The 27717-nt window shown below is 51.2% G+C and overlaps 1 protein-coding gene across 2 annotated transcripts in view; it reads left to right on the top strand.

Annotated features, from left to right (window-relative positions):
- RAD54L2 (RAD54 like 2) overlaps positions 1-27717 on the top strand; it is a 682650-nt gene that overhangs the window by 326553 nt on the left and 328380 nt on the right. For both annotated transcript variants that reach the window (XM_085625105.1, XM_085625106.1), the window contains exon 10: positions 17959-18301. In XM_085625105.1, the coding sequence (XP_085481231.1) occupies positions 17959-18301 (343 nt within the window). The remainder of the gene's footprint in view (positions 1-17958; positions 18302-27717) is intronic.

The following is a 27717-nucleotide window of genomic DNA, read 5'->3' on the forward strand; positions in this document are numbered from 1 at the left end:
TCAAAGGTTGCAAAACCTCAATACAATCGACAAAATATTCAGCAGAAAACAATTGGTAAATGTGTCCCCTGTACCTCGCAATGTGAAGCTCTACACAACCAAGGACCTGCCTTCATTAACCACCACCTGAACTTCCACCAACCATCGAGAAGACTGTGCTCCATTTCCCTTTCACTTGCCCTTTCTCCCTTTATCTACCGAAGCAAAAGTGGAGGAAGCCCCCCCCCCACATCACAGCAAAGACCTGAAACAGTCTCCCCACTCACTCCAGACAATTACCTCACTTCTGGAATTCCAAATGGCCCTCAAGACCTGTCTGTTCGAATAAGCCTCCAGGGCCTGCAAGAACCTGGATACCCTATCGGGTGATTAGCCGCGCTTTATAAATTCTGATTGATTTCTAACAACAAATAGAGGTATACTGATCTAAAATCAAATATTGCAAAATGATCCTGCATAATAGTGGTAATACTGATTGTAATGCCAGGGACAGCAAAAAATTCTGCCCAACTGAAGGACACTTCACCTGCCACCACTGCTGCTATGCCTGCCACACGGGATCTCCTGCCCACATCTGACCCCGCACACCTCCTGATCAGAAGACTACCAACAACCCAAAACCACTCCGCTGCATCCTTCTCAACGTTCGCTCCCTCTGCAAACATGGAAATCTGAAAGAGACAATTAGTTATAGATTCCTTACCTTTAGAATTACCCCCAGGCGTCAGACTGGATCCGGAGAATTTTTTCGTCAGCAGTACCCATGCACGTCAAAAGGTGGCATCGGCCAGCTCTTAGTTCGTCGTTTGCATTGTGGTCACCGGGATGACATCTCTTAGCTACTTAGACGCCCCCCTTGCGCGCTGATGTCAGTTCTTTCTTTTTCTGCACCAGCCAGATCCGGAGTGAGCGGTACTTCCAGTCACTTTTGGACTGACTTTTTTGCGACTTTTGTCGAAACCGATTTTTGAGCCTTCGACTTGTGGTTCACTCTGGAATGTCCAGTCATCCTCTGCCCGGCTTCGAGGCTTGCGACACCTGTCGCAAGCTGATGTTGGTTACGGACCCGCACCGCGTGTGCCTCTGGTGCCTGGGATGCGACCATGATCTCAAGTCATGCTCCGACTGCCTGACCATGAACCCGAAGTCTTTGCGGGAGAGGTCCCGAAAAGCTTTTCGAGGCCCGGCAGTCAGCTCTGTGCTACTCGAGGTCCTGGTCGCGTGGGACGTCGAGGGGCCGGTCCCAGAGTTACCACCACTCTTCATCGAAGTCTTTGCACTCCTCAGGTAAGTCGAAACACAAAAAGGAGTCGAACAAGCATCGTCGATCTTTGACTTCTCCCTGTCTGTCGGCCGACACGGCGAGGGATGTGGACGGTGCCCGCTCAGCGTGCGGAGCCTGAAGCGTTGACTCGGAGTTTTCCTCCTTTTCCAGGACCCGAAGCGACCCCTGCCCAGCTTCGGAGTGTCTACAAAACGATGCATGCTATCTTTGGGCAGCCCGACTCCGGCGGTGTGCCTTCGGGCCGGGTCCCTGGGCCTTCAACGCCGCAGGCTCTGGCCCCGGCCCCACAGGGTCCCCTTGAATCCAGGCCTGGATCTTGGTCAGCGCCGGTCGACCTTATAACACCTCCCCCAGCGCCGATTCCCCCGGCACCCCGTCCGCATCCGACGCTATTTAAATCCACCCTGCCGGCATCCACCCTGACTCCGACACGTCATCCGGCCTAATCCGGCGCCAAGCGGTAATTTTGTACCTCTGTCCGTCCCTGGTGTTTCCCACAGGCCAGTTTGGCAACCAGAGGAAGGTGAGGAGGACTGGGAGGGGTCTATAGACCCTTTGGCTGACCAGTTGGTTGAACCGGACTGGAGAGAGGATTTGGGGGACGCCAGTGGTCTGGATACCTCCCCAGACCTTGGGATGCTGTCTCCTCCTACTGTGGCTAGGGAGGAGGGTGCTTCATATGCAGTGATGTTGCGTAGGGCGGCCGAGGCCCTCAACCTTGAGCTATCTACGGTGGCGGTCAGGACAAATCTCCTGACGGAGGTGCTTCAACCGACAGCGGCCTCTTCGGAGCCCCTGCTGCCTTTCAATGAAGCCCTTACTGACATCCTTTTAGGCACCTGGTGCAGGCTCAACATAGGGGCTCCTGTGGATAGGATGATTGCCCGACGCCAGCGCCCGACTCCTGGCGACCCCTCTTCCTCTCTCAGCACCCCACCCCTGAGAGCCTGGTGGTCCAAGTCCCTACGTCCAAAGGCGCATTCCCTAACGCACCACCTGATTGGGAATCCAAAACGCTGAACCATCTTGGGGAAGATGTTTTCTTCCTCCAGCTTGGCTTTGCGGTCGGTGAACACTGCATGTCTGTTGGTCCGTTATACCCACTCTGTGTGGGATACGGTGGCGCAAGTGCTGCTACAGTGCCCGGAGGAGGCCCGGGCCATGCTCTCCCGTGCAGTCGTCGTGGGGAGAGACGCAGCCAAGTTCACCATACGAGGTGGACTGGACACCGCCGACTCGCTAGGCAGGACAATTTCAACGTCGGGAGCCCTTCAACGCTACGCCTGGCTGAGGTTGACTGTTTTTTCCGGGGATGTCCAAGCGACCTTGCTGGACATGGCTTTTGATGGCCGTCGCCTGTTCGGCGACAAAGCAGACAACGCACTTGAGTGCTTCAAGGACTCCTGGGCTACGGCCAAGTCCTTGGGCCTCTACACCTGCCCTGTGCAGTCAGCTTTTCGCCCATTTTAGTGGCTGTGATAAAGCCTCCACTTTTGGAACTCATATTCTCATCCTCACTGGGTGACAGAGTGCAAATAGACTATAATCAGTCTCTTTTCCAGGCTGCTTTTTGCGCACTAAAAATTGTGTGTGGAGTGTATGTATGTGTATGTATTTTATATAATTAGTATATTGCCTCACTGTATAAAAGTTATTATTTACTATAGTCTGTGGCTATGCTGTGCTGTTCCACTTTAATCAATCAATTTGTAAAGCGTGGCACTGTCACCCCTTAGAGTATCTGGAGCAGAGGGTGCTAGGTCTCCGTTGAAGAGCTAAGTGTTGGGTCTCTTTATGAAGTTCGCCAGAGAGAGTGCTTTTTGGAGGTGGAGGGGCAGATCGTTCTAGGTCTTGGCGGCAATGTAAAAGAAGGAGCGGCCCCTGCTGCGGCTGCACTGGATGAGGGGAATACGCATCAGGGCAAGTGAAGCGTAGCACAGGTATCTTGGGGGCAGATGGATGTTCAGTCTGTGGTTGAAGTAGGATGGTCCTTGGTCGTGGAGGGCTTCTTAGGTGTGTGAGTATCACCTAGAGATGGTCTATTTGTGCACGGCCGGACCTTTTTTGGCGCCCACGTAGCCAACAAAGAGCTGGTCATCCATCCGGAATTGCTTGGCGCGATCCAAATTAAAGGAAAGCGCACGTTTTGGATCCATATGGTGGAGCCTCTCTTCCTCCTTAAAAGGAGGCGGAAAGAAGGTGGGCAAGGTGATGGTTTGACCAATTTGGAAAGAAGTAACCACTTTAGGAAGAAAAGAGGGTCGAGTCCGAAGGACAACCTTGTCCGGATGAACCGACGGAAACGGAGGTTTGAAAGGAAGAGTCTGGAGCTCACTCACTCTGCGAGCAGAAGTGATGGCAGCCAGAAAGGCAGTCTTCAAAGTGAGAAGTCTGAGAGGACAGTTATGTAGTGGCTCAAACGGAGCGCACATAAGAAAAGTAAGAACCAAGTTCAAGTTCCACTGAGGCATTACAAAGGGAACAGGAGGAAAAAGATGAGTAATGCCCTTAAAAAAGCGATTTACAACATGCGACTTGAAAAGAGAAGGCTGATCAGGAAGCCTAAGAAAGGCTGAAATGGCAGAGAGATAGCCTTAAGAGTGCCCAGAGCAGTGCCCTGCTGGGCCAAAGAAGGGAGGAACAAGAGAACCTCAGAAAGGGGATCCACAGCCTTTGCTGCTCACCATGCCACAAATTTGTTCCATCTGCAGATGTTTACCGTCTTCGTGAAAGGACGCCTGGATGCCAAGATAGCATCACTGACTTCGGGAGGAAGATCGAAGGCTGTTAACTGTCGCAGCTCAATCTCCACGCAAGGAGGTGGAGGCTGGACTGGTTAGGTTGGTTAGGTTGGACAGAAGATCCTCCCGAAGAGGCAGTCTGATCAGAGGATCGATGGCCATGTGTAGCAGCTCGGGATACCAGACTCTTCGAGCGCAATCCGTAGCCACAAGAAAGACTTGGGCCGATCGCGGTTGATCTTCTTCAAGACTCTGATCAGAAGTGGTACAGGCGGAAAGGCGTATAGAAGACCGCAACTCCACTCGTGACGGAAAGCGTCGCCTAGCGAGTGCCACCTTGGAAGTTCCAGCGTGCAGAATTGCTGACATTGCGCGTTATCTTCGGGGGCGCATAGATCTTACCAAGTCTCTCACCACTGCCGAAACAGACCTTGCACCACCTCAGACTGAAGACGCCATTTGTGATCCATCATGCACCTGCTGCTGACTTTGTCCGCCCTGGCATTCAGTGAACCTGCCAGATGTTGAACCACCAGGGATATGCCCTGATGTTCCAACCATGCCCTGAGATGGAGAGCCTCTTGACATCGGGTCCACGACCCCACCCGCCCTGTTTGTTGCAGTACCACATGGCAGTGGTGTTGTCCGTGAAGACCTGCACTACTCTTCCTCGGACAGAGGGAAGGAATGCTTTTGGTGCCAGACGGATCGCCCGGAGCTCCATAAGGTTGATGTTGAGTCCGGACTCCGCCAGAGACCAGAGGCCTCTGATATCCGCCGCTCCACCCCAGAAGTGATGCATCCGTCACCACTGTGAACTACGGTTGGGGAAGGGAGAGGGATCTGCTTTTGACCCAATCCTGGTTCGTCAGCCACCACTGCAATTGTCGTGCAGTGCCCTCCGAGATCTGAACGCAATTGGACAGATTACCCTGATGGTGTGCCCACTGAAACTTCAGGTCCCACTGCAGAGCCGCATATGCCACCTGGCATGATCTACCAGCAGGATGCAGGAGGCCATGAGGCCAGCAGCCTTTGGGTCATTCTGACCAAAACCCCTGATAGAGGCTGAAAGATCGGAATCATAGCCCGAACTCGCTGCTCAGGAGGATAAACCCGAAACTGTGTCGTGTCCAGAACCGCTCCGATGAAAAGGAGCTTCTGAGAGGGAGTCAGGTGTGACTTCGGCACGTTGATACTGAACCCCAGCGAATGCAGGCGGTCCGCCGTAGTCTGGAGGTGGGAGACGACTGCCCGGGGCAAGCCTGCCTTTATCAGCCAGTCGCCGAGATAGGGGAAGACTGGAACCCCTGATCTGCGCAGATGAACTGCGACCACCGCCATCATTTTCGTGAACACCCGAGGGGAGCTGGTAAGGCCAAAGGGGAGCAATGTAAACTGAAAGTGCTCTTGGCCTACCGTGAACCGTAGGTAACGCCAGTGGGCCGGAAGGACGGGGATGTGAAAGTAAGCCTCCTGCAAGTCCCACACTACCATCCAGGCTCCAGGGTCGAGGGCAGACAGGACCTGAGCTAGTGTCAACAATTTGAACTTCTCCTTCTGGAAGAAGCGGTGGACGTTCCTGAGATCCAAGATAGGAGGCAGGCCTTTGTCCTTCTTGGGCACTAGAAAGTAGTGGGAATAGCAAATACCACCTACTTCTGGAGCAGGAACTCGCTCGATAGCCCCCCTGGCCAAGAGAGCTGTAACTTCCTGTTGGAGAAGGGCCAAATGATCCTGTGACATGCGATGGAATTGAGGTGGCATGGATAGAGGGGTAGTCTCGAAGGGGAAGAAGTGCCCCTTCGGACTATCTGCCAAACCCACCTGTCTGACGTGATGGTGCGCCATTGGGGGAGGTGATTGCGAATACTGCCGCCCACTGGCGTTTGGTGGCCCTGAAAGGTCAGACTAGGAGTGTTTGGAGGCTGCTGCAGAAGGTGCGCTGGATGACTGGCCCGCTCGCTGGCCCCCAGACACACGACGGTGGGTCCCACGTCCCCGGCCGCGCAGGGGCTGGACAGCTTGTGCCGGCCTGTGGCCCTGGGCGGAACGTAGCGGGACACCCCTTCGTGAGGCTTTATCACAGCTGAAGTTCATGCATATGGAACCATTGTACTGAAGCAGATCTCCAAGGAAAGACTATTTTGCATCTTGAGGTGTCACTGCAAATGGCATTGTATTTTAAACCTGCTCTATGTTAAGGGCCCACAGCCCTGAGGAAGACATCAGTTTTGTATTAATAAATCCTTCTGAGCATCTTAGTTGAGGATATTGACACTGTAGAGATGGAAATCAGCCGTGTGAGTGACCAACATTGAGTGGGTTGTAACATAAGGAGGAATTCAGTATTGAGAAACCTTAAACTTCGAGGTACTTTCCACATCAGGGCTACCTTTATGATGTCTAGTGACTCCTTTGAAATTAGCCCCAGGCCTGAGGACCCTTAGAGGATTAACAGGGTGAAATAGTAGCTTGGCAGTGGCAGGCATAGGTCCTTACTATGTTCAACTGGTGGTACTTTCTAACCTGCAGAGAATAGCAGAAGGAAGCCCAGCAATATCCTACCATATAATTCTTGTTGAAATTGTTCTCAAAGACGTAGTGACGATTGATCTTGAAAAACAATTACCAGACATACCTCATTTTTCAAATACAGACAGAAGTTAGACATGCACAGAAGCATACAATTGGTCCAGAATTGACTTTTTACACAGAAATAAATCTAACGAGGCTAGAAACACCATGATTGGATTGTGATAGCCTGTCTCTGACTTAAAGTGACTGTTCAGTATTCCATTATATGAGATTTCTGTATGATAGAGATTCATGTTATTGTTTCTCTTTTAAAATTGATAACATTAGAGGGGATGGTGCAGCAATGCATGACCACGTATTTTAACCAGATGCCTTTAGAATGACTTGAATGTGGTCAACTTTGGAATGTTAGATGTTGGAATAGGAGGAATGGGGGTAGCATGTTGGGTGCTGTCAATACAATGTCTGATCTTGCCTGTAAATAATTATCCTTTAGTGTTTGATTTGCTGCTATATAATGGTGTTACAACAAACAAATGATGGACGGAATGCTGACAATGCAGACATTCTCCCCCAGTCAAGAGATCTGGGTTAAATCCATCGTTCTTTTGCCCACTACGCCACCCCAGTTCAGACATGGCCATATGCAAATCAGTCTTGACCCTGTGCCTCATGGGAACAGTCCAGCCCGAACTGCCAAGCCATGTCTTCCCTGGACCGGAATCAAGCATCCTAGGACCGGTTTCTGGCTATCAGCCGTCATCAGCCAGGATAGCTTGACTCCAGTGGCGTAGTGAGCACGGGTCCCACGTCTGGGAATACCCATCCCACTTAGGGCGAAAAGCGTTACAACAAACAAATGATGGACGGAATGCTGACAATGCAGACATTCTCCCCCAGTCAAGAGATCTGGGTTAAATCCATCGTTCTTTTGCCCACTACGCCACCCCAGTTCAGACATGGCCATATGCAAATCAGTCTTGACCCTGTGCCTCATGGGAACAGTCCAGCCCGAACTGCCAAGCCATGTCTTCCCTGGACCGGAATCAAGCATCCTAGGACCGGTTTCTGGCTATCAGCCGTCATCAGCCAGGATAGCTTGACTCCCGTGGCGTAGTGAGCACGGGTCCCACGTCTGGGAATACCCATCCCACTTAGGGCGAAAAGCGTTACAACAAACAAATGATGGACGGAATGCTGACAATGCAGACATTCTCCCCCAGTCAAGAGATCTGGGTTAAATCCATCGTTCTTTTGCCCACTACGCCACCCCAGTTCAGACATGGCCATATGCAAATCAGTCTTGACCCTGTGCCTCATGGGAACAGTCCAGCCCGAACTGCCAAGCCATGTCTTCCCTGGACCGGAATCAAGCATCCTAGGACCGGTTTCTGGCTATCAGCCGTCATCAGCCAGGATAGCTTGACTCCAGTGGCGTAGTGAGCACGGGTCCCACGTCTGGGAATACCCATCCCACTTAGGGCGAAAAGCGTTACAACAAACAAATGATGGACGGAATGCTGACAATGCAGACATTCTCCCCCAGTCAAGAGATCTGGGTTAAATCCATCGTTCTTTTGCCCACTACGACACCCCAGTTCAGACATGGCCATATGCAAATCAGTCTTGACCCTGTGCCTCATGGGAACAGTCCAGCCCGAACTGCCAAGCCATGTCTTCCCTGGACCGGAATCAAGCATCCTAGGACCGGTTTCTGGCTATCAGCCGTCATCAGCCAGGATAGCTTGACTCCAGTGGCGTAGTGAGCACGGGTCCCACGTCTGGGAATACCCATCCCACTTAGGGCGAAAAGCGTTACAACAAACAAATGATGGACGGAATGCTGACAATGCAGACATTCTCCCCCAGTCAAGAGATCTGGGTTAAATCCATCGTTCTTTTGCCCACTACGCCACCCCAGTTCAGACATGGCCATATGCAAATCAGTCTTGACCCTGTGCCTCATGGGAACAGTCCAGCCCGAACTGCCAAGCCATGTCTTCCCTGGACCGGAATCAAGCATCCTAGGACCGGTTTCTGGCTAACAGCCGTCATCAGCCAGGATAGCTTGACTCCAGTGGCGTAGTGAGCACGGGTCCCACGTCTGGGAATACCCATCCCACTTAGGGCGAAAAGCGTTACAACAAACAAATGATGGACGGAATGCTGACAATGCAGACATTCTCCCCCAGTCAAGAGATCTGGGTTAAATCCATCGTTCTTTTGCCCACTACGCCACCCCAGTTCAGACATGGCCATATGCAAATCAGTCTTGACCCTGTGCCTCATGGGAACAGTCCAGCCCGAACTGCCGAACTGTTTGCATTGTCAGCATTCCGTCCATCATTTGTTTGTTGTAATGCTATATAATGGTGAGCATAAATCTATAAATATTCTTATGTTTACATGTTCAGAAGATGCTCAAATGGTGCTTCTAGGCCACATTAGAGGTGACTTGGCGGAGAAGTGTGGCTCACTGGTTAGAGGAGGCATACCCTGAAGTAGAGGTCAGACCCGGGACCAGGGTTCAATTCCCGACGCGGCAGGGTCTGAGCCCAAGTGTCCACGGACTCGATAATTCTCACTTCGGTGCCTACTCGCATCATGGGTTCACACTCGGCAACTCTGGGCAATAGCTTGCTTAATCTCCACTACGGCCCCCCCGCGGCGGGATGCCTGGCTTTCACCTTGGGGATGCCCAGTACGGGTTATCTCACAGGGAAAAAGCCAGGACGGGTTCCCAATGCAAGCGCCGAGATTCCCAAGGGTAAGTCGAGCGCTATATAAGAACACACATACACACATACATACATACATACAAACCCTTAGTAAAACAATTTTGAAACTACAAAGCATCTAGCAATCAATTGTCTGCTCGTATGGAAGATGTGGTGGGTCGCTCCAGATGATAGGGTTCCACCGGTAGCCCCACCCAGGTCTTCTCTTATAGAGCCAGAGACCTCATCGTGCGTGCTGAAAACAAAGACTAGGAGGCTCACAAGACTCAGATTTTGTCAGAGTATATCAGAATAGTACAGAGGCAGACCTAATCCTTTGAACAGCCTGCTCCCACACGAGCTCACACTGTGCGGGCCGCCTCTTAGCATGGCTCATACGACAGGAACAGGTACAGTATCCTATCCACACTCTAAGGGCTGGAACAGACCAGCTGCTGCCCGCACAATGTGAGAAACACACGGAATCGACCTGCCATTACAGTGCCCTTTATGCATCAAACACTACCTTCGACAGCATACAATTCGCCGCCCTCTTCTGTCAGCTGCCCTTGACCAAATGCAACATACAGAACTAGAGGAACTGATTTCACTTGTTGAAATTTGGGAAGCCGTCAAAGCTCTAGCTCCAGGCAAGACCCCGGGGACCGACGGCCTGCCCTCTTAAGTTCTACAACAGCTATGGGCACACAGTAATACCACATCTACAAACACTATACAATGACGCACTTGAGGCTGGCCTGCTCCCCATTTCCTTTCAGGGGGAACAACCTAAACCGGACAGGCACCCCACTGAACTGGGGTCATACCTCCTGCTTGCCATGTTGCACACTGGTTATAAAATTCTAGCTAAGATTCTGGCTAATCGACTGGATCCGTTTGGGCCAACTCTGGATGTCCACTTACTCCCCTCGACAATGGCCACACTCTGGATGCCTCGTCTTAGACCTTGAGAAAGCCTGCAACTCTTTGGAGTGTTACTACTTGTTTGTGGTCTTCACCAAATATGGAGTCACGGGCAGATTTCTCAGTCTGGTCTGGCTGCTCTAAACACAGCTGACTATACGGGTGAAGACTAGCTGCTGCATCTCCGCACCCATACCCATATGCCTTGGGACCTGCCAGGGATGCTCACTGTCCGCGCTGCTCTTTGCTCTAGAAGGCGAACCATTTGTAGCAGCAATCCACGTGTGGGGTTCAGATAGGGGAATTCCCTTGGGTGATGGCCTACACACTGTGATATTCTGCTATACCTCAGAGATATGCAATCAATCCCACCTGCACTAACCAAAAAGCTCACTGACTTAGCAAATCTCTCTGGCTTGCGGGTTAACTGGAATAAGTTCTGCCTCTATCCCTTCACACCCTGGTATCCAGACCCGGTGCCCATTATCAACGGAGGTCACATCCAATGGCAGACCAGCACCTTCCGCTACCTAGGAGTGAGAATCTACCATTGACAAGAAGACGTCCTAGATGGCAACCTGGGATGGGTGACCACTGTGCTACGAACCCAGATGGCCTTCTGGCATATCCTCCCACTGTCGGTCGTGGGCCAGATAGCACTATTGATAATGGTGGTACTCCCCAGGGTGCTGTATTATTTCACTAACTTCCTTTTGTATGTCTCACCTTCTCTCTTTCGTGCATCTGAACGGTCGATGAGAGAATTTTATCTGGAGTAAGTCCTGCTGCCGCGTAGCCCTCACTAAGCTTGATCTCCCTACAAATAGGGGAAGAGTAGCAGTCCCCAACATGGAGCAATACTATCTTGCCTCCCTATTGCAATGGGCGGGGAGATGGCTGGCGGGGCTTCAGCTGAATTATACTGCCGCAGATTCCCCGCCGTGGTCGATGGCATCTATTGTCCGGCTATTCCACCCCGTGCCAAGCACAAAACACCTGAGCCACTGCTCCTAGGGGTTGCATACCAATGCTATCGTAGAAGTGTATACATCACATGCTTGATGCTGCCCTACAGCGACGCTACAAAAACGTGGAGCTTTCGACCTAGCTAGAAGCTAGAGTTCAAACGCTGGGAGACCTATATCAAGCTGGAGCCCTACTCCCCTATTGTACACTAACAGAGTTGAACGACATTCCCACCGGTTAATTCCTACTGTATCACTCCCTCCATGCAGCCCTGGGGGGATAGGTGGGTTGACATGACCACGGAACATGCCACACACTTGACCATCCAGTACTTTTATGTTATGGGGAGTGGTAGCCATCTCACTAAGTGGTTTGCTGACTAGCTGCGTCCGCACACAGAGCGGTCGATAACACCATGTAAGTAAAGCTGAGAAGTGGACAGAGGTCACCCTTTCAGCAACAAGGAGTGGGCCGAGGCTGAGTAAGCCCATTTATATCCCACGCAATGCTCGCCTTATCCTACACTAAGTACTCAAAAGAGCACACCTCACCCCAGCCAAAATTAATACATTTTTCAACAGAGTGGACAAAGCATGCCCTAGATGCCAGGTCGTGGATGCTGATTTCCTCCACATGTATGTATGTATGTAGCGAATTTATAAAGCACAGGAATCACCCTCGAAGGGGTATCTCCATGCTGCCGATGAGCGAGAGTCAAACCGGCACAAGCTACCACAGCTTAGACTTTGAATAATTCCGTCTTCAGGAGTTTCCTGAAGCGGATGTGGCTGGGGCATTTGCGTAAGTCCTCCAGTAGGGTGTTCCAGTATTTCAGAGCCAGATAGGCCACAATTTTGCCTCCTGATCGGATTTTCCTAAAGCGAGGGACCACTAACAGCCCCTTGCCTTCTGACCTGAGACGGCGATTCGGACAGTAAACTTTGAACTTGTCTGCCAGATAGCTTGGGCTCGCACCATACAAAGCTTTATGGGCGAGACAACATAGCTAAAATGTAATTATCTGGCGAATAAGGAGCCAGTGGAGAAGTTTCAACAATGGTCCAGGGGAGGTGCGAGGTGGTTTTATTAAGGGCCAGGCGTGCGGCCACATTCTGGACAATCTGCAGTCTGCTAAGCAGTGATACGTTCACGGCTGCCAATAAAGCATTGCAGTAGTCCAGGCGACCAATAATCAAACACAAAATAGAAGAGACGAGGGACAACACTGTCTCTGACTCCCTCAAACAGACTTAATCACACTTAACAGAGACAAAGGATAACAGAAAAGAGCAAATCTTGCAGTCAAGGATGCTAAAAAGTGGGAAAATCAATAGATTTTATAATACTGCCCTCACACACCCGAGAGTGTCATGCTTCATCATTGGCCCGTATAATACACCAAGGTGCAGACCAACACCTTTGGTGGAGCGCAATTTTTTTAGAGTGAATGATGAAAAAATGGTGGTGAGGGTAAAGTATAAAAGACAGAATAGTTAGAATAAGCGCAAATTTGTGCTATTCAAAAAAGAAAGACAACAGATAGTCTCTCAAAGTCAAGGGACCAAAGGAAAGCAGAAAGAAATTTAAAACTGTCTAGGGGTTGACTCTTGTACTTTATTCATGTCAACCTCTGGCAGGGTTAAAATGAAAAAGATGGGGTCTCTAGGGCAGGTAACGACCCTATAATCCCCCTGCTAAAACCAACATGTTTCTGCCAGCTATTCATGTGCCCCGCCGGGTCACTCTGGCATTCGTCAGGGTGTTGGTCCCTATGGTGTACCCCTTGTCGAGTACTTATTACCTTGGATGTTCGGGACAATATACCCGTCTCGCTCTTTTTTAGGAAATTCCAAGAGGAGGAACATATAATGGTTTACGAAAAATTTTCTAAACCCGGGGCTGCGCGGGCGGGTGCTCTTGTAGTCACACTTACTCCAAAGAGGCACCCGTTCCTTTTTCCCTCCGTCAGTCCTCTGCCGAACATCCAAGGTTACCGAACATCCAAGAAGGCTCAGCGTATGGTAGCAGGTCCCTACGGTGGCCAAAATTTGATCCTTCATAGATAACTGCATCTAGCCGGGCCCCTAGATTGTTTGCCGCAGAAGTTTGAGAGGGAGCAGGGACCAGCACTGTTGGCCACCACTCAGGGGACCAGGCGGTTTGTGCAGCGCCAAACAGCAATATTTGCTATGAGCCTGCCCATTCCTGCACATTTACTGGTGCTTAGTCAGCGATGCTTTAGCTGCCTGTACAGGCCACGCCCTGGCATACACCTAAGAGGAGTGCATACTACTTTTTTATTTGCAAAGTTTTATATAGCGCTGGCTAGATCCGGAGGTATCGGAGAGCTTTACATGAGGATCAGCGAGTTACAGGTCACATAATTACATTAATTACAGGAACCAAGTATAGACCTAGGAGAAAAAACATGCGATTACACAATAATATGAGTTATTAGCGCGTAGCATAACAAGACATTCGTCTTGTGGGGAATGAAAGGTAGAGGGGGAAATGGTAAACCGGGTTAAGGAGTGCAGATAGTCAGGCAGACCGGCAAAGAGGAAAAGTACTTCAGGGGGAACAAAGCGGTCAAAGTGAGAGACAGACAAAACTGACCTGATTATCGGTGAAAGTATACAAAGGGAGGGGTGTTGAAGACCAACGGGGGGGGGGAGTAGACTAGAAGAAAAGGACAATCGGGCGAACAAGGAACAGTCCAGGCGAAAAGAGGATAGGCTGAAACTGCCAAGAGGGAGGACCTACAGAAGCCGATAGCATTAGCCCCGAATTGCGGGATATACAAAATCAAACAAAAAACAATAAAGGTTGCAGACTCCACGGTTTCACGAAGGGCTGGAAAAGGGGAGGCAGTCAAAGAGTCACGGAGGGAGGAGGCGGGAGAGGGAAAAGAAACATAAACGGGGAGACGAGGAAAACAATGTCCGATGTCAGGCTGGGTAGGTGAAGGTTGGGGAGGTGAACCAGAGCCAAACTCCTCTATAGCTGAATAGGACCGCTCCACCGGGCATCAGCTAAGGTTGTTGGAGCTCCGCGGTAAGTACAGACAGTTATGGTTTCCGCCCTGGGGGCATCGTTATAGTTCTATCATAAGCACCGGTCCCGGTGTTACTGGTGAGCGCCGTCCGCCTCGTCCTCCAGCTCGCCCCCAGGTCAAGAGTGGTAAGAGGAGAGGTGGAAGGGACAGTTTCAAAGTTTGCAGATCTTCCCCATTTCCAGCAGCAGTAGTGAGTGTTGGGCATTTGTGCAGGATCCCAGTGGTGGGGGGACCACTCCCAATCCTCTTTTGAGTGTGTCTCCCTTACCGGTGTGTTCACTCTCGGAGAGGTCCCTTTAGCCCCAGAGAACAAATGCTGGTTCCCTCGCCAACAAGGGGAGACAAGAGTGCTTTTGTGGAAGGCCCACTTGTGGCGGCCATCTTAGGGACAGTTAGGCTGGTATGACTGTCCATCACTGCTGTGGGGGGGTATTGACTGCACCGGCCTGTCCTGAGTGTTGCCGGCGGTTCCCAGGCAATCACTATTCCCAGCACTATGCGACAGGAAGCCGGGGGCTCCAGAGCCCGTCCTTTGCCCTCCCCGCTCTGATGATAGAACGCCTGTGCAGTCAAGAGGGTATGGCGCAGGGCCCTGAATCCCGGAAGGTGCCGCGATCGCCGTCGGGGCAGTCGCCACGTCCGAGGCTCATGGGGGGCCCAGCGGGTGTCCACAAACCACCGTGCAATCTCCCTGGCCGCAGCTATCCCCCCAGGGCCCCGCACGCACTCACCATGCCCGCCTCTAATCGTCCGGTCAGTTTCGGGTCGCTCGGGGCATCTCAGACGCAGCCAGGGCCAGAGCCACGACGATTTCTCAGGCTTGGGCAGCGCAGTCAGGTGCAGATAGCCCCTGAAGCTCAGCCGGGATTGCACTGTCCGGTCATTTTGGGTGCCCGTTTCAGTTACAGGGCTAATTCAATTTAATCTGTTTGCTCTCTACCCTAAAGGCAAACGGCCAGGGCCGGACTGGGAACCAAAACCGGCCCTGACAAAGTGCTCGGCCGCCCCCTCCCCCCCTCGCGGGGGGGGTTAGGGGTGCTGCCGACCTCTTTGCCAGGGCCGGTTTTCGGCCGATTTTGTTACAGGGCCGATTTTGCAGCTATGCTGCAGACACGGCCCTATAACAACAAGCATTTGCAATGCATTAGGTCTCGCATTTACGCGAGTTTGAGCTATTGCCATTGCAAATAACAATGCCTATTGGCATTGTCATTTACAATGCCAATAGCTTTAATTTGTGTAACTGCGAGACCTATTGCATTGCAAATGCTTGTTAGTGTAAGTAGCATGCATAGCTGGAGACCAGAGCTGGACTGAATCAATGAATGAAAAGCCTAAACCAACGCTGTAATGTGTTGGAAAAATACAACTTTAGTACCATCAAAGGGACCTATGGCAGATGGAGGCCAGTGCTAGCACGAGTTACGCAAGAAGTTACTTTATCAACACGTTGCATCACTCCCTTCAAGGGTACTCGAAAAAGCAAGTTAAGATGCCTGTCAAACAAGACAAGCAGGAAGTGGGATAAGGGAGGGGGTGGCAAATGGCGTGTACATTTCGCGGGCGCTTTGATGTTCGCAGTGGCCGCGCGGCTCACTGAGAACATCCAAGCGCCCGCGAAATGTACACGCAGGCTGCCAAATGGTGCGCGCGCCCAGAGCACATGCACTGTGTGAAAGTGATCGCGATCAAACATCAAACCGGCCCGCGAAAGTGAAAGCAAACGAGTGCTTTCAGGCCTCCAAATGGTGCGCGCGCCCGGCCGGCGCACATGCACTGTATTTGGAGGCCTGAAAGCACTCGTTTGCACTTCCAGATCGCGAGACCTAAAAACGGCCCCTAGGAGGCCCAAAACCGGCCCCCACCCATGTGGCGCACCGGGGTATTGCCCGGTGCCGCTACGGCCAGTCCGGCCCTGCAAACGGCTGATGGTTACTTCCCGCATCCTTGAGCTGGGTATGCTGGCAGCCAAACGCTGGATCACAAAGAGATGGAAGCCACTTGACCCCCGTGCTCTGCTGGCCTAGAGACAGTCACTCCTAGTGTGGGCCAGAGCGGAGAGAGTGGCATTGCGTCAAAAACCCTATCGCACCAAACTCGGATGCTATCCTGCATGACTTTCCGGGGACACAGCAGGGTATTGATCAGGCATCTCTCCAACGTTCCTAGTGAGCTTAGTATCGGTGCTTAGCCTACTCTGGGGTGCCTGGAGATCGGGGTGGGAGGTAGTGGGAGCCTTTACCTCTGTCCGTCCCTCTCCATTCATGACACCCGAGTGCACGAGCGTACCTGCCACGGCCGCTGACACCGAAGGTGGAGACCACGCCCCCTGACACCGAAGGTGGAGACCACGCCCCCTAGATACTTGTTCTCATTTGCCTATCCTCTATCACTTCATCTCATAAGAGCCTGTTTATTTCACCAGAGACGGCAGTCGAGGCACACCCTTCACTTGTACACACTCGGCGTGGATGCATTAAGATGGCAACTCCTCTGTCGGTGCAGGTCAGCACTGGCAGGCCCCTTCCTCTATAATAGAATTATTGACTGTAATAAGAGGATTGTCGTGTGTAAAAGATTTGACTGCACTGGCTACCTATGTATTACGTGTTCATTTGTTCAAGCCTTCAAACACCTGCACATAATGGTATGAGGAGGACTTATATTGTAGATGCCAAATAATGTAGACAAAGCAGAGGTGAAGAGTGGTGGGTCGATCTCCAGGAGGAGAACCACACTCTTGCTTAGCTCTTTTTATGCTGTTTCCGTTGCTGAGTTTTGCTGTTTATTGAACCATATGCATGCCTCATCGATCGAATTTTAATGTATGTAACACATGTTCTGCCGGTAAAAAACAATATGTAATTGGTGACATGCACAGATGTCTTCTCCTATACCACCTCCTTATGTAACTGGCTACACACTCCCCAGAGATGCATGCTAAAAGTACAGTTCATATAGCACAGAAGAAATGCATGTTATGCATTATTATGTAAGCAACTATGTAATTTGTGTATCAAAAATGTAACAGAAAAATCAATAAACAGATGTTATACAAAAAAAAAGGCACCCTGCATCCCCACAGAATCACATTCATATATATGTATTTGTGATTGGGTTGTGCATGTCATACATAAGCTCCTGCCTGATATACATGGTACCAGATTTCCTATCTTTCATTAGGGAGTGCTCCATCCCATGCACTCTTCTCACCCTATGCTATTTCCTTTTCCTCCCTGTTCATGTTATGCACGTTATACAGCCTTATTACCTACCCATATAGAGTCCATCCTCTGCTGTGTTCAATCGATCCTCTCTTCTCTATGCTCCGCATTGTTGTGTCCACAAGTGCTGTCTGTGCTGCCAGCTACCATATAATAATTTGCATTTTATGTTGCATTTTCTTCTACATATAGCCATTTAACAACACTTTAAATACCAAACGTTGCTGTTTATGATCTTGGATGGGTATAAAGATGAGTCTGCCAATCCTCTCATCATTTAAAACCAATATCTCTACAGAAAAGGGGAATAACTAGCAGGAGCCATTCCATGCAAAGCCCTCAAACTTCCCATTAGCTTTCTGCCTCACTGTTTACAGCATCCTTTATTCCTTACTCAAGTTATAGTGTGTTCACATTTGCCTTTTACACTCACTCCTCTTGCAACTTAAACCTCTTCCAGTGTCTTTTCAGATTTTTTCACTTAAACTGTCTTTCACTTTGTCCTCAGGCATTGAAAAGGCCGTATCCCGCCCTGGCCCCGATGTAGTTATCTGTGATGAGGGGCACCGGATCAAGAATTGCCATGCAAGCACCTCGCAAGCACTGAAGAACATTCGTTCACGTCGCAGGGTTGTCCTGACAGGGTATCCTCTTCAGAACAACTTGATTGAGTACTGGTGCATGGTAGACTTTGTGAGACCAGATTTTCTGGGCACACGGCAGGAATTCAGCAACATGTTTGAGCGCCCAATCTTGAACGGACAATGTATTGACAGCACACCACAGGACGTTCGCCTTATGCGCTACCGCAGCCATGTCCTGCATAGCTTACTTGAAGGCTTTGTGCAAAGGTAAGTCTTTGCTCTGACCCCCCTAGCCACTGAGACACATCGTTTAAGCCCTCCATAAGACGGTTTTCTTTCCTACAAAAGCAGCAAAGCCCTCTGTCTGTTTGTCCTTCAAAAGCAGCAATGGTACACCACACATTGCTGCAAAGCCTAGTACACTCATTTTTGGGTTTTGCATCATGAATCTTTTCTGGAATCACATGTTGTGCATCATTACGTCATCTAATCCGGTTTAGTCCAGAATTGTCACTTTTCCATTTTTGGATCCTGTTGCGAGACATATTCTAAGCTTACAGTGGGCTAGAGTGCTCCTATTGGTTATCATTGGTTGACTTCATTCTCACTCGCTTTATTCTTATTTGTTAGCGTGTGTGAGCTTTTATTCCTCCTCTTGTGATTGTCTTTCCTCTGGAGAATGGATGCATTACTGAATCCTTACTCTGAGGATTTTTCAACGCTACTTTTTCCTTTTTGTTTAAACTCTCTGCGAGAGTTCATGTGTTGTCTTGATGTCTCCTGCGTGACCTTCTCTTCCCACGCTGCTCTTTCACCAGTGTGCTTCTACCCTGGCCCCCTCCACGATGTGCTTGCCCTCGTGAGCTAAGCCGCCTCATTGCTTTCTCTCCTGTGTGCTTCTACCCCCCTCCCATCTCCAAAAGTTCTCTCTCATGCCCATTTGCTTTTCTCTCCTGCTGTCCATGTTGCTCACCTGAGTTGGATCACTAAATAAAAGAAAAAAAGTGGCTGCTTGATTTTGCAGGCATACGCATGTGTGGTGCTCCACTTACAATATCACGCAATAGTCTTTATTTTTTATTTAATGATTCTGCACAGCATCAGAGATGCTGTACAGCATAGCTAAAAACCTTTGGCAAATCCAAAGGATCCCAAAACTATTGACAATATCACCCATAAAGCTAAAGTTGTAGAGGGGTGTAAAGATTACAAGGCACAATTTGGGACCTAAACATTAGATTGGGGAATGATCCACTGGATGTAAATCCAGAAAAATTCTTTAAGCTGAAAACGACTCCTAAAAGTTAGTAACATCAGCGCCATGAAAAGGAGTATACCTATTTAAATAAGATAAAAACTTCAAGAGTAGCAATCCCTGATTTCTTAAAAACCATTTTTATTGAATTTTTCACGACATTTTACATGGCTGCAGTCATAAAAATTGGCACAATTATTGTAACTCCATATAAAATTTCTACTGATCCACCGAGGGTGTGGCAATATATGTGAGTAGCAGGTCTGTCTGTTGATCACCCTGCTGTTGCTGTGGCTGTGCGGTGTCGTGGTGTGTCTTAATGTAGCTTCGATAAAGGAGCTATTCATCTTGAAAAGTATCAGTTTCCTCGAATAACTGGCGTGCGCATCTAACTGGGGATGGGAAGCAGGGATGGGTAGGTCAGGACAAACTAGAACTTCCCCTAGCATGCGTCTAAAAATAAATAAATGTGTTTTTGCATGTATGGGGAGGAGGGGGCTTGGGGTTCTCCTGGGTCGTAGCTCTGGCGAATTTGGGCGCTTTTCATGGGCCTCTATCCTCATGGGGGTGCTGCATAATCATGTACCACTGTGGTGCCTAGGGGTATTTGTGTCGTCACAGGTGTTTTGATGAGCTTCGGATTGTGTGTCTCGTCTCGGGACTTCAGTTGCAATTGTCAATGGCAGTGGTTGCTGGGTGCTTATTGTGTGGTGGTGGAATTGGTGTAGCAGTGTAGCCAACTCTGTATATATGTGTTGCTTACTACTCCTTGTACCTCCTCCTGCCTGATTTTGTCCTCCTCTGCCGAGCCCCATTTGCAACTGCCCCGCCCAGGCTGCTAGCGGGGGTCCTTCTGGGGTTCTCCAGTACATTGTGACCCCTTTCTTTGCCAGTAGAAGGGCTAAGGAGGCAAAGCGCGTTTGAACCTTGAGGGTCTTTTGTCTGTGTAATATCCAGATCCCGCTGGCCTCCCAAGTGTTAATGTCAGTGAGCCCTGTTATTTCCCGCAGTGCCTTGTGTATTGTACTCCAATAGGAGTGTATCGTGGGGAAGAGCCAAAACATGTGTTTGAATGTTGCATCTAGGGATCGACATCTCGGGCACAAGAATCGTGTGTCTGGATAAAACCGTTGAAGCCGTGCTGGGGTAAGGTAGGCCCGATGTAGTATGGAAAATAGTATGTTTTTAAACCCAGCATTTCAAGACACTTTCTTTGGGTATTCTAAAGCTTGTTCCCGTTCCTTGTCATGCAGTGGGCACCCAATCACCTCCTACTATTTATGTCGCAGCGGGATAAGTGTAGTGGCAGTGAGGTCTGGGATTGCTTTATAAAGCCATGTGATTACGTGTTGTCCCATGCCCATGTGGAGTATTGTGTGGAATACCAGGTGCATTGTGGGTTCCCCTCAGAGAGGTTCCAAATATGGCAGTTGCTGAGGACTATTTGTCTGTGGAGCAGGAATTGCCCCCATGAGATACCTGTCTCCTCTGATAACTGGCAAATGGGAGTAGCTGGCCCTCTGTGAACAGGGACCCCACCTGCAGTAAAGAGTGGTTCGTCCAGACTTGCATTACTCGAGTGGAGTAATATCCTCCGTTTCTGGGCAGATCGGCTAGTGGGAATAAGGTTGTATATAGGAGGGGTTCTCCGGGACAAGCGAGTAAGGCGCAACATGCATGCACATGCTACCGTCGCCTGTATAGGATATGTCGATACAGGACGGGTGCCTGAGAGGAGCAGGCTGCCAAGAGCCTGCACTGACATATATCCTCCCTCGGAGGCGGTCTCCTCTAGATGTCGCCCCGCTGTCTAGCGGGACATCCACTGGAGCTTCCCCGCAAGAAAATAGGCCTCAAAGGATGGCACTCCCGGCCCCCCTGTGTCTGTCGGGAGTTGCAGCTTTGAGGGGGCTACTCTACACCCGTTTCCCTATATAAGGGAACTTACTAATGTGTCCAGTTCTTGAGAGAAGGAGAGGGTGGATGACGGTGGTATTGACAAAGTGGTAGAGTAATTGCAGCACTAAGATCATCTTTGCTAAAGCTATTCGGCCTATGGGGGCTAGGGATAGGGTCTTCCAGAAACTTACGCAGGTTCTGGCTCCGCCAGCTCTCTGCGATGGTTGCCCTCAAATAGGTCCACGGGCGAATGATAAAGTCTCATACTGAGGTATCGCGGGGTGCGACTACTCCAGGCATTGCTCGAGTTTCCAACTCTTATCTCTTGCGGGGAAGGTCTGGACTTAATGGGTATATAGTGGATTTTGCCCAGTTGACTTTTAGTCCTGTCGCGATTGCAAAGTCCGAGTGTGCTCCATATGGGACTGAGATCTGCTGTGATATCTCGCACATACAGCAGCATGACATCCGCGTATAGGGACACAATATGTGTGGTACCTGCTATTGGCATGCCCCAGGCCTCTCCCTCCCAGTGTAATCAAATCGTGAGAGGCTCCATCGCCATGGCGAACAATACGGGGGAGAGGGGACACCCCTGCTGAGTGCCCCTCCCTATCCGAAAAGGTGGTCCCTATGTTTCCTAGCTGCATATAAGTTGAAATTATACCTCCGCAGGTCTGCCAATCCTTTCGCGTATGCCGTCTTGGCTTCCGCGACTTGGGTTGGGGATACCGAGCCCGAGTCTGCCGCCTTGGTCATGGCAGCGGGCTAGAGTTCCGTTTTTTGTTTGCTTCTGTCGAGTGTCTTGCAACTCCTGCTATCTGTCTGATACAGGCCCCTTGATGACCACCTTAAAGATGTCCCATTCCAACGTCCTTGTGGACACTGTATTGGCATTGTTTGTGAAGTATTCTTTGATACTGTCTTCCTGGTCATGGCAAAAAACTGGATCTTCTAGGCATTCCTGCTGCAATTTCCAGGTGGGGACCGGTGGGTGGGGTGGTCGCAACTTAAGAGTTAGGAGGTGTGCGTCATGGTCAGAAATGACTTGCCGTAAGTAATCTATGGGGGTTATCGCCGTCGAGCACATGAACTGGTTGGGGCGTACCCGTAGGTTATGGGGTATCGAGTGGAAGGAGTATAGCCTAGAGGTTGGGTTCAGACTTCTCCACATGTCTGTAAGGACCAGTGTTGCGCCCACGATCGGAAACGGTCCCTTTGTGCGTGGGCAGAGGAACCAGGGCCCGGGGAGTGCGAGCAGTCCAGAGAAGTCGTAACACACAATTACAGTCCCCCCCCAGAACCCAAGGTGACATCGTGAACTGTGCCAGGATTATTGATGTAGAGTCCCAGATCTTCCCTTCCTAAGCATTTGGGGCGTAAATGCTGCCAAGGAGTAGGGGCTGACAATCCAGGTGCCCCTCTAAGTGCTTTCCGTCTCTCCTTGTCCACCACCATACGGGTTTCCTTGAACGGGATCCCCGGCCTAAGCCAGATAAGCGTTTTAGGCGCAAACGTTCCATGCCAGCGTCTTTGCACTTGTTCCAATTCGGTCTTTGTGAGGTGCGTTTCCTGTAACAAGATTACAGCTACTTTCTGGCGCTTGGCGTAGGAGTAAACCGCATATCTTCTGCGTGCTGTGTGCATTCCCTGGACGTTCAGGGACAAGAGAGTCTGAGGTCATTGCCACGATGTGGTGTATTCTGTGGCGGGGCTGGGGGGTATAAATCGGGGGTACCTTTTTTTTTACTTATTTTTATTTCCATTTTCATATTTCAGACATTGTCCATCAAACATAACCATCAGATAGTCATAGCAGATTATACATTCAGTAGTGGGACAGAGCAGCTGTATATATCGTTGGTACATAAACAGGGAGCATAAACAATGTATAAAGAGAGCATGATGTTTATATCCTGTTGTCTCGGGCTCCAGATATGGCATAGAAACTGGGGCGGAACACGGGCATAAACTAAGGAATGGGTATGGAAGGATATATCCAGTTACATTAGGGATGGTATACAGCGTTGTGTGGGCAGGACACCTCTGCGACTCGCGTGTGCTTATCCCAGTTGGTGCGACCGAGGGCTGCGACAGCATACCAGATGCCAGGGCTTGTGAGGAGCTTGTACGTGTGGGGTTCCGAGAGATCAGTTGGGTAGGGCCTGTGACTGTGTGCGCGGGGCTGACGACGTAAGGAAGCCGTCATTCGGGTTCGCGCCCGGGGAAAGCTGTCGAAACTGCTACAATAGCATGGCCCATTCCATCGATATAGGGTGCTTGCGAGTCCCCTTTACCTCCTCCTCCCGCAATGTCTCCTCCTCAGCCGCCGCCCATTTGTGTGTAGCTCCCACCCACGCCGCCAACGGTGGACCAGTGGGAGAACGCCAATGCATGGCGATGCTGCGCTTGGCTAAGAGTACCGCTAGGGAGAGGAAACGAGTCTGCACCCTGTGCTGTTTACCTGCGCGAAAGATGCCTATGGCGCTGGCCTCCCAAGTGTTCATACAAGTCAGCCCAGTGAGAGTACCCAGAGCAGTGTGGATGTGGTGCCAGAAAATTTTTATGACGGAACAACTCCAGAACATGTGCTGGAAGTCTGCATTCCGCGCTTGACATCTGAGGCACAGGAACTGAGTGTCAGGATAGAATTGTTGGAGGCGTGCGGGAGTTAGATAGGCCCTGTGTAGGATGTGATATTGAATGTTTTTAAAGCGTGCGTTTCTAGAGACCTTCTTAGGGTATTTCAGAGCTTTCCCCCATTCCCCTTCATGAAGTGCCCGCCCGATTTCAGCTTCCCAGGTGGCTCGCAGGGTGTCTAGTGGCTTGCTAGTCAGTTCCCGTATGGCTTTATAAAGCCAGGTAGTGAGATGGCGTCCCGCTCCCATGTGCAGAATCGTGTGGATAACTGGGTGCGTGCGTGGTTCCCATTTACTTAGGTCTTGATATGGTCGGTAGCTATCTAGGAGTTGGCGGTGCAGCAGAAATTGTCCCGGGGGGAGATCGTACTCCTCTACCAGGCTATGGAATGGTCTTAGTTGCCCATCCTCGAAAAAGGACTCCACCTCCGTTAAGCCGCACGACGTCCATATGCGAAGCACATTATTTGTGTAGTAGCGTTCCTGTTTGGGCCACCCCACCAGGGTGAGCAGAGGAGAATACAACGGGGTCCCCGGGGACATGCGGTGTATCCGTAGCATGCACTTACGTGCCACTGACACCTGTAGTGGGTATGTGCGTTTTGGCTGAGTGCCAGGGAGGAGTAGGCGACGGATCTCCGGAATCGATATCCGTCCTGCAGCAGTACAAGTTTCCACATTGTACCTGTCTGCCGTCCAATGGGACAGCCATTGCAGCTGTGCTGCCAGGAAGTAGACTTCTAATGAGGGGGCTCCCAAGCCACCCTGTGTAGTGGGCAGCTGCAGTTTTGTCAGGGCTATTCTGGGCCTGGCAGACCCCCAAATGAGCGCACTGAGGAGGGAGTCGAGGTCCCGGAAGAAAGCTCTCGGCGGGATTACTGGCAGATTGGTAAAGAAATACAGCAGTCTTGGAACCATGATCATCTTGGCCAATGCCACTCTCCCAATGGAAGCCAGTGGAAGGCTCTTCCAAAATCCGACCGAGGCCCTAAGACTCGCCAACGCCCTGCCGTGGTTGCCCTCGAACATATCTGTGGAGGAATGGTAAAGACGGATTCCGAGATATCGGGGGGCCTCCGCGCTCCAAGGCACCCGCTGAGCCCCCAGGCGAACTTCCTTTGGGGGTAGTTCCGGATGCAGCGGATATATCGTGGATTTATCCCAGTTCACCCGTAGCCCCGAGGCCGCAGCAAATTCCGTCAAAGTTTCCCAGAGTGGGGTCAGATAGTCTGTAATGTCTCGTACATAGATCAGCAGGTCATCAGCGTACAGAGATACACTATGCACTGTGCCCGCTATCGGGATACCCCAGCTCTCCCCCTCCCGCCGGAGTCGGATGGCGAGAGGCTCCACCGCCAGAGCGAAAAGCAGAGGGGATAACGGGCAGCCCTGTCGCGTGCCCCTCTGAACCACAAACTCCGTCGAGATGTACCGGCCCAGGCGCACCCGCGAGGTCAGCCCGGTGTACAGTAGGCGCGTATAAGCTAGGAGGGTGGGCCCAACGCCTGCTCGCTGCAGCACCGAAAACAAGAACCGCCATGTGAGGGAGTCAAAGGCCTTTTCAAGGTCTAGGATGAGACAGGCTGCTCGAGGGTATATCCCCCGTACCTGATCCTGGATGTGGAAGACCCGACGTATGTTCTGGGAGGTGCACCTGCCAGGTATAAAACCGCATTGATCCGGGTGGATCAGGGAGCGTATGATTTGTACGTATCTATCCGCAAGGGTCTTCCCGAGGAGTTTGCAATCGGCGGACAGCAGCGATATGGGGCGATAGGAGGCCATTTGTTGTGGGTCCCTGTGCGGTTTCAGGAACGTCACAATTACGGATTCTCGCATGGATCTCGGCAGCTCTCCCTTCTTCAGCGCCGCCGCAAACACCTCTACTAATCGAGGGACCAGGTGTACCGAGAATGTCGTGTAATATTCTAGGGGGAACCCATCTAATCCCGGAGCTTTATTTCGGGCCAGGGCACGCAGGGCCCGTGTCACATCCGCCGAGGCTATTACCGTGTCTAGAGCCTCCCTCTCTGTCCTCGTGATCGTTGGGAGGGGTCTGGGATAGAGAAATCGATCCACTACAGGTTGCGGGGTAGAGGTTGGGTCGCTATAGGTTTCCGCATAGTAGTCGCGGAAGGCGCCCAGAATCCCCGCCTGGGAACGTATGACCAACCCTCCAGGGTCCAATATCTCAGTAATGGGCTTGGCATCCGTGTCCTGCCTGGCTAGCCACGCCATTAGAGTGCCCGTCTTATCTCTCTCTCTATGCATCCGTGTAGCGTAAGATCGGAAGTTGTACTTTCGTAAGTCCGCGGAGGCGGTTTGGTAGGCAGTTTTTGCCTCGGCGATACTTTGCATCTCCTCTTCGGATGTGACTTCCTGTTTCGTGAGGGTCGCCAGGCGGCGCTCCGCAGCGGTTAGGGCCTGTTCTAGTACGCGCTTAACTCCCGTTATTTGCTTCAAGCACTCACCCCGGGCCACCACCTTAAACGCATCCCATTCCACTAACTTGGATGATGCTGTACCCGAATTGCGTGCGAAATAGTCTTGGATGCTATTCTCCTGATCGTGTCGGAAGACCTGGTCCGACAGACAGTCCTGTGGTAAGCGCCACGTGGGGACCGGCGGGTGTGGGGGCCGCCAGTGCAACTGGAGAATGTGGGCATCGTGATCGGATATGATCCTGCCCAGGTAGTCCGTGTGGGTAATCGTGGGCAAGATAGTCGCCGAGCATAAGAAGCGGTCAAGACGGACGAGCAAATTGTGGGAGATGGAGTGAAAGGAATACAATCGCACCAGGGGGTGGCGCATTCGCCAAGCATCGGTGAGTGCCCAGTGGGCGATCCAAGCCCGGAATCTGTCAGTTTGCTTATATGCCGGGGAGTGCAGTGGGGGCGGGTGTGAGCGGTCAAGGTTCCAGTCAAGCGTGCAATTATAGTCTCCTCCCAGAACCCACGGTACGGAAGCGAATGGGGCAAGGACCCCCGTGAGATGGTCCCAAAACTTGTCTTGTTCCACATTGGGGGCGTAAATGCTACCAAGAAGCACTACCTGTCCGTCCAACAGCCCCTCCAGTAGCGCATATCTACCTTCTTTGTCGACCACCCTCCGAAGCTCCTGGAAGGGGGTCCCCGGTCGCACCCAGATCAACGCCCCCCGTGCGAACGCAGAGTAGGTTGTGGCGCAAATGAGCCCCCTCCACTTTGACTGTAGTTTCCCCACCTCTTTCGCAATGAGATGCGTCTCTAGTAGAAAGACTATCGGGGCGCTGTGTCGTTTTGCATAGGAGTACACCGTATACCTTTTGCGTGGAGTATGAAGCCCCCTAACATTCAGGGTAAGGATGGTAACATCAGTGTGTGGTGTATGAGGTGTCGTGTCTCCACGCCTGCTCGCCATGCGCGGGAATTATGCCCATTGCAGTGCACAAAGCGCGGTCGCCCCAGCTGGTTGTGGGTGTCTGTGTCCTCCGACGCCGTGTAAGCATAAGCAGGGGATGTCGGGGTCCGTATCCTTCCATGTGAGGGGTGGGAAAGTGGTGAACTGGGACATGTAACTGAACAAACAGGGTCGGGGAACATTCCCAATGCCTAGGGCCCATCGCCAGGGACGATGCGTCCAAACCGGTTTACCCAATTAAGGGGGGTACAACAATATAAGAAGGGGGCGGCGGTGCATGCGTGCCGGGCTAGCAGCGTATCGGGCCGTGATCAGGGGAAATGGACGTTGCTCCTGCTATAGCAAGTAACGAAACTGAGGTCAGAGTTCGGCCTGTGGGGAAGGAAGTGTACTTAGCTCGACGTTAGTGTCTGAAGTCCCTTCTCATTTCGCTCGGGAGCCAGATTGTTCATCCAGAATGAGGTCCACCGTCTGCGGAGTGACCATGGGGG

Source organism: Triturus cristatus, chromosome 9 (genome assembly GCF_964204655.1).
Source record: "Triturus cristatus chromosome 9, aTriCri1.1, whole genome shotgun sequence".
In the NCBI taxonomy this organism is placed as follows: Eukaryota; Metazoa; Chordata; class Amphibia; order Caudata; family Salamandridae; genus Triturus; species Triturus cristatus.